This window comes from Meles meles, chromosome 5 (assembly GCF_922984935.1).
Source record: "Meles meles chromosome 5, mMelMel3.1 paternal haplotype, whole genome shotgun sequence".
Lineage (NCBI taxonomy): Eukaryota > Metazoa > Chordata > Mammalia > Carnivora > Mustelidae > Meles > Meles meles.
Window position 1 is genome coordinate 22,843,288 of NC_060070.1, and position 11,269 is coordinate 22,854,556.

At 45.2% G+C, this 11,269-nt stretch overlaps 1 protein-coding gene across 1 annotated transcript; it reads right to left on the reverse strand.

Annotated features, from left to right (window-relative positions):
* Window positions 1-7,468: 7,468 nt before the first annotated feature.
* On the reverse strand, window positions 7,469-9,090 carry GPR6 (G protein-coupled receptor 6). Its single transcript, XM_046006352.1, has one exon. It carries the CDS (start codon window positions 9,075-9,077, stop codon window positions 7,989-7,991), a length of 1,089 nt encoding a protein of 362 aa, XP_045862308.1. The 5' UTR covers window positions 9,078-9,090; the 3' UTR covers window positions 7,469-7,988.
* Window positions 9,091-11,269: the final 2,179 nt, after the last annotated feature.

The window sequence follows — 11,269 nt, forward strand, 5'->3', positions numbered from 1 at the left end:
GTTTCTCTCTCTTCTGATTCTCTTCTCCTCGGGTCTGCAAATTTGATGTTGGTTTATTTTGCATTGCAACCATTAATACCAAGATCTGAGACATGGGAGTTGACTATTGAGGGCTTAAATTGGGCAAAGCAAGTCAATCTTTTGCCAGAGCCTCTTTGGGCCTGCCTGGCTTCAGGAAAAAGGACACAAGCCAGCCTCCAAGCATGTTCTGCCTTTAGGTGATACACCAAAGCCACAGCTCACAGTCCCAGCAAACTTTCTCCCTCCCTTCCTCCAACAACTATTAATTTTGACTTGATATTGTCCCTCACTATTTCCCTAAGGTGTTTGATAACGTTGTGGGTGGAATTCAGGTATTTCTGGATCCTCTGACTGCTGTCATTAAATGCACTCTTAACCTCAATTTGCATATCCACAAAAATCCAATAGCATGGGCTTTGGATAGTTTGTTTTCAGAGAAGGGTTTGTGCTAAACCTTCATAATTCTCTCCTCCTGTGTGACTGGGGGCAAAGTCTGATTGAGTTAGAATATCAGGCTCCTCTCTGGCACAATGCTTCCTTTCTGCTCAACCTCAAGTCTTGACTGTTTTCATACTGTGTTCTGCTAACCGAACGCAACAGCCCTCATATATAAGTTTTATTAAAGGACCACAAAACTCCATCTCATATTAAATGATACTTGAAAATATGGGCTTGAATCTTGAGAATCTCTTTTCTGTCTACAACTTGATGGTCAGTTTGGAACAGCAGGGACCATGGATTAGTTCTTGAAGCCATGAATGATGAAATATTCTTGGCATCTATCCATTTCTGATTCACCTTTCTTTCTGAGCACTCAACAGAGTTACATTTCTGCGCACCCTCGAGTTAGGTGGCCCTCTGTGACTAGTTATTCCCAGTGGGTTGTGAGTAGGCGTGTAATTTATGAACCACAGCATTGCACTGCTGGCATGATACTTTCCAGGGTTCCCTTCCCTTGCCCCAGTGAATGTAGAGAAGGCTTCATGTTGCAGGAATAGAGCCGGAAGACGAATTGCTATCTTGCTGGATGGGAAATAGTGGCCTTGAGAAGTCACCCAGGTAGTACAGTTAACAGTGTACAAATGAGAATTTCTTTTTGTGTTAGGCCGCTAGGATTTGGACTAAATCATAAACTAGTAATTAATTAATTAATAACAAATTAATATCAAATTAATCATAAATTAAGCTACAGCATATCTTAGTCTATTCTCATTAATACACCATGTCTTATTGAAATTTTTACACTTTATTTTCATATAGTATTATTCTTAATTAGCTGCTATTTTACTGTGATTCTTTCTCTGAACTTTATTTATTACAATGACATTGAGGCTATAATTGACATATAGTGAACTGTATGTATTTAAAGCACACAATTTGACGAACTTTGACATATGTGTACACCCAAGAAATCATCCTTGTGACCCACTGTGATCCTTGGCTCTTTCTCATTCTCATCCTACGCCCCCAACTCCCAACCAGACCTGCTTTCTGTCACTATTTTCAAGAATCTAATATAACTGGAACTTACTATGTACTTTTTTTGGACCTGTCTTCTTTTACACAACACATCTTGTTTGGATCCTGCCATATTGTTGTATGCAATAATAGTACTTTTCTTTTAACTTCTGGTTGTGCCATTGTATAACTGTACCACAGTTAGTTTATTTGCTTATCTTGTGAAAGACATTTGAGCTCTTACCAGTTTTTGGTTATTCCAGATAAAACTGCTGGGAACATTATTGTGCAAGTCTTAATATGGACATATGCTTTATTTCTCTCGGGTACATACTTCGGAGTGGAATGGCTGGATTGTATGGTAGGCGTGGGTTTAGCTTTTTAAGAAACTACCAAACTATTTCCCAAAGTGTTGTACCATTTTACATTCCCACCATCAATATGGTATGGGCTGACCTTTAATTTTGATTAAATAATTATGCTATCTCAAGGTCACAGCTTTGTTCCCAATGTTGTTAACTCAGGTTCTTGATACTTCTTGCAATAGTGTCTTAACTGGCACTCCTCCTTCAGATAAATTGAGGTTGTCAGGTAGGAACTCAGTGCACTTCCTCCCACCACTTATAAACTTAGCTCTATCCGTACCAATCATTCCCGCCTTGTCTCCTGTCAGAGCAGGGGAGCTATGTCTCCGCCTCCTCCTGGCTAAGTCCCTCTGTCCCTGTGACACCCTGCCTGGACCCCCATTCTTCTCCTCTGAAGCCTCACCCTGACAGCAATCTTTCTTCTCTCTGCTTTTCTCATTATATGGTATTTGCCCCTTAGTCTAATAATATATTCATTTTTTGCTTCTCTTTAAGAAACAAAACAAAGATGATCTTGTGACCCCCTTATTGTCCTCTAGATACTACCCTATCTCTCTTCTTTCATTTAAAGTTAAATTTCTTGGGGGGAAAAGTGGGGGAAAATTCCAATTTCCAGGTCACTGAAATCTAACTTTCATCCTGCTCTGCACTGAAGTTGCTTTCCCTGAGGTTCTCATGACAAACATGTTCCTAAATCTAACATTTTCTAAATCCTCTCTTACTTAACGTCTGGGCAGACTTTATGCAATTTGGTCACTACCTTCTTAAAACATTTTTCCTTTTGGTTTTCCAAGGTTCGCCCTGGATGCTCCTCATTGGTCTCCTGTTTTCTTTTGCTTTCCTGCCTTATTCCATATATTATTTGGCCCAGACCGTGACCTTGACCTCTCCCCATTCCTTCCCATGGCTTCACTTCTACCTTAATTTAGGACTGATAATTACCAAAATGATGTCTCCATCGCAGCCATCTTTGCGAGCTTCAAAGTCACTAGCGTCCTCTGAATGATTATCCCCTGGATCCTGAAATATGATATGTAGAAACTTGATTTACCACCCTGTTCCTCAAATCTGCCTCTCTCCCTATGTTCCCATCTCAGAGAATCCACCCAGCTGAATATCCTTGGCTCCTAACCTGTTTCTCAATCCCCACAATCATTCACTGAGCTGGACACACTCTACTTTGAGATCTCTTGAGTTCTGAAATGCCGCCCTTTAATGTCCTTTGCCTTGCAATTTTTTTTTGTTCTTCTGGGCTTAGTTCAGTATTGCCACCCTAGAGAAGTCTTCCATGAGATTCCTCTGGCCTTTGTATAGGATCCTTACTACTCTGATTTACTTTTATTATGTACTTTTTCATCAGTACTGCTCTCAGAGCAATGGATTGTTATCTTATTTGGCAAAAGAGACTTTGCAGATAGGATTAAGTTAAGGATTTTGAGATGGGGAGGTTATCCTGGATTACCTGGGCAGGTCCTAAATGTAATCCTAAATTTCCTTGTAAGGGGGAGATTTGACTACAGAAGATGGCAACGTGATCATTTAGGCAAAATAATACACTGGAGATGGAGAAAGTGGCCACTGGCTAAGAAATGCTACTCTAAAAGATGGAAACGTCAATGAACAGATTCTCCCCCTGGAATCTTGAGAGGGACCTCAGCCTTGCTAACACCTTGATTTCTGCCCAGTGAAATTTATTTCAGACTCCTGATCTCTATAACTATAAAAGAAAAAATATGTGTATTTTTAAGACTTTATTCATTTGAGAGAGAGCAAGAGTGGGGCTGGTGGGCAGAGGGAGAAGCGGACTTCCCACTAAGCAGGGAGTCCAATGCAGGCTCCATCCCAGGACCCTTAGATCGTGACCTGAGCTTAAGGCAGATGCTTAACTGACTGAGCCACCCAGGCACCTGTAAATGTGTATTGTTTTAAAGTTATCACGATTGTGTTCATTTGTACAACAGCAATAGAAAACTAACATCCTGGGCTATGCAGGACCCTTCGTGCCTTAGAGGCCCCTGCTCTAGGGCTCTTCCAGTTGTGATCCTTCTCTTGGGGTAAAAAGTCTATGACCCCATGTCTAGGCCAGGTATCGAGTATCCAGCCCAGAGTTTCCTCAAGAATTTCTTACTCAAGGCCTATTTCCAGACCTAAATATTACTTTCCCCAAGTTTGTCCTCTTGAAACAGACTGTTGGTGGTCTCATGCCTGGGTCTGAAGGGTAGTCAAGGGAGCGACTCTTTGTGGAGGTGAGCCACTGTGTAGACAGAAGAATGTAGGGCACAAGGACAGAAGCCAGGAGACCAGAGAAAGGCAGGCTTCTACAGCATTTCAAGTGAGAGACAATGACAGTGATGGAGATGGTGAGAAAGGCTGGACTCTAGATATATTTTGAAAGTAAAGACAACGGGCTTTACTGATACATTGAACAGGAGCTATGAGAGAAAGAGAAGGGGAAGTGTGATCACAAGGTTTCTGGCCTGAACACCTGGAAAGAGGACATTGTCATTAACCTAGATAGTAAGGAAGGGAAAAAGAAGGTTCTTGGATAAAGATCAGAGGCCCAATTTTAAATGCAGGAAATTTTGGATGCCCATTACATAGCAAAGTGGGTAGACAATTCCATGTTTAAGTGAATCTTTCCTTTCTTAAAGACTATGCTTCCAGCAACTAGCATAGGGTCTTGAAACAGGGGATTGTTAATATTTGATAAGTCAGATGAATATGTGACCTTCATCCATAGAAGTACTTCAAGATCTATTCACACTTTTGTATCCCCACATAATCAAGTTGGTTAATCTGAAGCCTACTGACGTTACACAGCCTGCCCAACTGCGTAAGCCAGGATATTAACAACCTGATTGTTTAGTATCTTCTTGTTCTTGGCTCTCTCAAACATTTTGATTAGGACTAGCGCTGAAGTTGAATATGAATACCAAATGCATTGAAGTGAGATCCATGGTCCCTGTCTTATTATCCTAGTTTTGAACTTTCTTCATTCACTGATTGCAAGGAATTTTTCTCTGTAATTATAAAATGTATAGTAATATTGACTTCTTTGTTCCATCTCTGGAATTATATTGTTTTTCTCCACCACATGTTTGGAAATGTTTACAGCCCGAGCTCTTGTTATTTCAGTATGCTTGAACGCATTCTGGATACTAATATGGCCTGAAAGTGTCTGATGATGCTGAAAACTCGATGAAGGTTAGTTCTTCAGAAAATGTTAAATTGATGAATGAGCAATAAGGCTGATCCTCCTGGCTCTAAATTACAGACACTATAAAACCATTTGTCTATAAAACTTAATATATTTCACAGCATTAAAAAGGTCAGACCTCTAAAAAAAAAAAAAGAAAAGAAAAAAAAGGTCAGACCTCTGTTGCAAGATATTGGAGACTAGGTTGCTCATGCACACTCTCTTTTATCTTCTATAATCCAGCTATTTTTCCCCTTCACACTCCTCAAGTTTCTCTTGTCAAGTTCATCAATGAAACCGACATTAAAAAATCTATAGTCATTGTCTTTAATCCTCATTTTACTTAACTTCTCAGCAACATTTGGCACAGTTGACTGCTTCATCCTTAAACACTTTTCCTTCTTTATTTTGGATGATTGTGCTCTTTTGGTGTAATGGTTAATTTTATGTGTCAACTTGGCTAAACCACAGGATGCACAGACATTTGGTCAAGACTTATTGCTGAATTGTTTCTGGATGGGATTAACACTTGATGGTAGCATGAATAAACAGATTGCCTTCCCTAGTGTAGATAGGCCTCATCCAATCAACTGAAGTCCAGAAAAGAATATAAAGGCTAAGTAAGAGGGAATTTCTGTTGCCTGAATGTCTTGAGCTGGAACATTGGTCTTTTCCTGCATTTTTTTTAAACTTTATTTTTTCAGTGTTCCAAGATTCATTGTTTATGCACCATACCCAGTGCTCCATGCAATACGTGCCCTCCTTAATACCCACCACCAGGCTCACCCAACCCCCTCCCCCCTCACCAAAACCCTCAGTTTGTTTTTCAGAGTCCACAGTCTCTCATGGTTTGTCTCCCCCTCAATTTCCCCCAACTCCCTCCTCCTCTCCATCTCCCCATGCCCTCCTCGTTATTCCTTATGCACCACAAATAAGCAAAACCATATGATAATTGGCTCTCTTCTTTATCCATTCATCTGTTGAAGGGCACCTGGCTCTTTCCACAGTTTGGTAATTGTGGTCGTTGCTGCTATGAACATTGAGGTGCATGTGGCCCTTCTTTTCACTTCATCTGTATCTTTGGGGTAAAGACCCAGTAGTGCAATTGCAGGGTCATAGGGAAGCTCTATTTTTAATTTCTTAAGGAATCTCCACACTGTTTTCCAAAGTGGCTGCACCAACTTGCATTCCCACCAGCAGTGTAAGAGGGTTCCTCTTTCTCCACATCATTTTCAACACTTGTTGTTTGCTGTATTGTTAATTTTGGCCATTCTCCTGCATTTTATCTCAAGCTGAAACATCAGTTCTTCCTGGGTCTTGAGCCCATGGACTCTCCTCGTTCTCAGGCCTTTGGAGACAGACTGGAACAATATCATCAGCTTTCTTGGGTCTCCAGCTTTCTGACTACAGATCTTGGGACTTCTTAACCTCCAAACTTACACAAGCCAACTCTATATAATAAATCTCTCATTCTATGTGTGTGTGTTTCTTTGCTCTAATTGAGCTCCTTCACTAGAATTTAGCACTAAGAGCACAGAAAACTTTTTGTCTATTTTGTTCACTTCTGTATTCCAGCTCTGGAATTGTGTCTAGCAAACAGTAGGCACTCAACAAATACTTGTGGACTGTAGGAAGAAAAAAATTTGCTTGTGGTATTTTCCCAAGGTCTAAGACCAATAACAACTTGTGCTCATGCGCGTATTTCTTCACAGATGCTCAGAGCATGTCCACATGTGTTATCTTATTTATCCTTACATCATCCTATAAGAGGGGGAGGAGGGGAACCATTTAACTATGACTCATATCCACTGGTGGACTGGGAATGCTTGGTTCTTAGGAGTCTTAATGCCCTGTGTTTTCAAGCTACAAGCACCTCAAAAGGGGCTGCTGGGCATACCTTCACTTATCTCATGAACACAATGTATCTTCGAATCCTGTCTTGGAAGAATTTATTTCTTTGCATTTTTCTACAAGAATGGACTAGCAAAAATATACTCAGTCAATATGAATTTTAAACATTTAAAATTCTTTCCAGACTGAGAAAGCTATAACTAACAGTTGTTTCAGAACTCACAAGTGCACGTGTGGTAAGAGGAAGGAAAGGTTTCAGACACCCTCTGGAGTTTGTCTTCAGAACCCAGAAACCAAGGAGTAGATTAATTTGTAGATTAATAATACCAATAACCCTTTAGTGTCCTATGAATACTGTTATGTGACTCTCTTACTCCCTCTCAGTCCCCCCCCCACCTCAAATCTGTATTAGGTATTTCCATGACAATTTGTGAATAATGTGTGGATGCATATGGTTTTTGACATGAAGATTTCATAGGAGGGAGATGATACGTAATAAACTTTTTAAGTAAATGTTCCAATATTCCAGCTTTTAAATAGTAATCCGGTAGTCACAGGCCCCAAATTACGTTTTTATTCTGTGTTTATTTGTGTACAAAATATGTTATAATTTACTGATGCATGTGCAGCAAAATATACTATCACATACAACAAAAATACACCTTTTACTCTTCTTCCCCTGCCCCTGAAAAATGGCAACACTGTTTTGGCAGTTCAGCAGCTAAAAATAAAGTGCTATAATTAAGCAAGTATCAGAATGTCTTCACTTGACGAATGTGATGTACAATTTGAGTACACAACCACATCTTTTGTTAGTTTTTGTCACAGAACAGGAAAGCCCACATCCTGAACACCTCCAGAAGATACAAATATTTGTATATATATGTACACATGTATACACTGTATATGTAAAGTGCCAAAGAGCCTCTTTGTCTTTTGTGAGTTTGATGTAGTTACGTTTATTCTCTCTTCCTTTCTTTCCAAAGTCAGAATCACACCACTGGGATCTCAGAGTTCATCAGCAGGCACCGAGAAGCTCACTGAAGGGTGGCTTGTTGTGGCTGTGGTGTTGGCAGGAGGACGGAGGGAGAGAGCCTTCAGACCTCACTGGGGGACCTAGAACGGAAGGGCACTTTAGGCTGGAAACAGCCACAGAACAGGAGCCACAGGGCACGCTGAATCTCCTGGTTGCGGAAGGCATAGATGATGGGATTGATCATGGAGTTGTAGGTGGCGGGCAGCAGGGTGGCGTAGGTGTAGACTGCCGGGTCCTCGCGGCTGCCTACCACGCAATAGATGGCGAAGGGTAGCCAACTGGCGCCAAAAGTGCCCAGTACCACGGCCAGCGTGCCCACACCCTTTCTGGTGGCTGCCAAGTGGGGCGGCGCCAGGCAGTGCTGCTGCAGCGCGATCTGGTGCGCGTGGCGCCAGACCACCTGGCAGATGCGCACGTACAGGTGCAGCATGATGCCGAAGACCACGAAGAACGCGGCGGAGAGCAGCGCCACGTGGCTGCGCGTGAGCGGGCGCACCACGCTGCAGGTGGCGCGCTCTGCTAGGCAGTTCCAGCCGAGCACTGGCAGCAGCCCGAGGCCTAGGGACACCGTCCAGGTGGCGGCGAGCAGGATGTGCACGCCCAACAGGGTCCGGCGCGAGTAGTAGGTGAGAGCGTTGTAGAGAGACAGGTAGCGGTCCACCGTGATGGCCAGCAGGCTGCTGACCGAGGCAGCGAAGGAAGCCACGAGGAAGCCCACCGTGAGCAGGCTCACCGTCTCTGAGGGCACCACGTACTGGAACACGAAGTGAAGGATGAGACCGCAGCCCGCCAGCAGGTCGGCCGTGGCCAGGCTGCCCACCAGCACAAACATAGGCGTGCGCAGCGCGGGGGTGGACGCGATTAGAGCCACTACCAGAGCATTTTCGCCTGCGATCACCGTCCCCGACACGCACAGGAGCACGTCCCAAGGATTCACCGCCGACAGCAGCAGCCCCGGTGGCCCGGCCGGCAGCTGAGAAGACAACTCCAGGGACACGTTAGCCGCGCCGCCGCCCCCCAGCGCCGCCGCTGCAGGGGGGCCCCATTCACCGCTGTCCCGCGCCCCTGCCGCTGTGGCCGCCGCCGCCGCTCCCTCGGCGGTCACTGCCACCACCTGGGACTCGTTGAGCGAGGAGGCGCTCGCGTTCATTGCGGCCTGTCGCTGCACCACCCTGCCTGGAAAAGGGAGAACAAGCGTCAGGTGTGTTGTTCGAGCCTCCCGGGAACTTCCCGGGCTCGGGTGCCCGACTCATATTGCTCATCCCACCGCAGGACCCCAGAGCAGAGCGAGGAAGCAGTATCGAGAGCCTGAAATTAGTAAATACCTGTTGAGTGACCGAGCAAGCGAGTGAGTGAAATGCACACGAATGTCCCCACAAATAGATCTGAGTTTTTGCACAGATATGTACACGGATAACATGCACTCGCCTGCACAAAGATCAGTCCCGTAAGTGTGCCTGTAATTGCACACGCATCAGTTTGCCCCGAGCTAGGGGTATCAGCCTTGGCCGAGTCGCGCCCGGGCTCAGGCGGCGGGGGTTAGGCTTTCTCCTAAACTGGGCGGAGGAGTCGCTGTCCGCGGTGCTGAAAGCGAAGTTTCTGAGGTCGCGGAGTTCAGCTGGCCCTGAAGGCCACAGAGATCCCTGGGAAAGGGGTTTTGGGGAGGAAGGCTGGGTGTCTGTGTGCCGGAAGGATGTGGAGCCAAGCGTGCCCCCATTTCTCCGGCTTTAAGGACTCATCCCCTGGCCATCCTTCACCCCTTCCCTACTCCACACCCTCAAAGTTCGTCTCGGGAGCCGGGCTGCTCACCTGGGGAGTCAGGGCTTCAGGAAGTCGCTGGTCATCAGCGCTGCAGGGGGGCGCCAGGCTGCGCTCCCCGCGCGCGCGGACCGAGCCCTTGCCTGCGGGGCGACAGGGCCCGCGCGGAGCAGAGCGCTGGGCTCCTGTGGCTGTGCTGGCGCCGCCGAGAGTGAAAGACACAGTCAGAGGCAGAAAAGGCTGCTACGAGCAGCGCGCCCGCTGGAGACTGACAGGCAGGGCGCGGTGACGTCAGGCCCCCGGCTCCTGGGTGCGAGGCGGCACTCACTCTGTTTCACCGCCCATCACTAACCCCCACCCCATCCCTCCTCCCCCAAAGTATGTCTCAGAGGGTTCAGGGAGGGAGCAGAAGTCGGAGCGGCCACCTCCAATCCAGAACGTCCAGGAATGGGATGAGGGAACGAGGAGAGGGAGAGAAGAATGAGGTCTTTGAGGGGGGTGAGCTGGGAGAGGAGGGATCAGGTGTGACCGCTCAGCCCACGGTCAAAAGTGACTGAGAGGCTCAGGTGGGTGTTTACGCCCCGGAGAAGGGGGAGATTAGGGCAGAGAGGTCAGACCACACAGTTGCTACCTTTAAAAAAAGATACAGTACTCTGTTGGGGGCAGGAATGAATGAACGAGGGCGGAAATGAGCTTTTGAGAGGATGTTCCTGGTGGGTGTCAGTTGAGTAGAGCCAGAGGAGAAATGTAGAGTTGAAAAAACAAGGAAAAGATGGGACATTTGAGGAAAACAGTCTTTTTGGAAGTTACCTGTGCAATTCCTCTCTCTTTCCCTCCATTCCTTCCTCTCCCTCCCAAGGTCTTTCTGGAACTCTACACTGCAGTTTTTACCATAATTTCCCAGCTCAGTGTTTTCCAGTTTCCGTGTGGATAATGCCCTTGAAACTTGCTCTTCAATTAAATATCAGGTCTGTGTCTTTTCAGAAAAGAAGAAAAGAGCAAAATGTGATTTACTTTCCTGGCAACAGACTTTGCCCTGTTAATTAGTACCCTATAAAACAAATTACAGGATGAAAATAGTGATAACTCAGCTGCACCAGACTTCAGTAGGCAGGAGTTTTATTTTCAGCCCAGATAAATCATTCTTTTGGTTTAAAGGTGTTTTGTTTTGTCAGTAAAATACAAGTAGTAGGCTTCTTCTTTTATTCAATCAGTCAGAATCTCCAATAGTTGTACTTGGGCAAAAGCTGAAATAATTGACGTCTTTGAAAGCTCTAAAATAAATGATTGCATGTTGGCACGGTGGCATAATACTAAGTTCACAGCCACGACTTTCAGGGACCACATGCTCTGGGAAAAAGTGAAAATAGACAGTATTTGCTATTGGTGCTTCCCCTACTCTTCCCTCTTCCCTTTCCTGGCTCCACTTTGCCTCTAGCCCCATGGGCTCTACAAGGAAAAATCAAAACAAACTAAACAAAACTCAGACTGTGTACAGGCTGGAGTGGGAGGTAGAGTTTTACCCTGTTTTTTTTCTCTTTAAACATAACCCCCAAGTCCAGACTCCTTCTGGACACTCTGCCT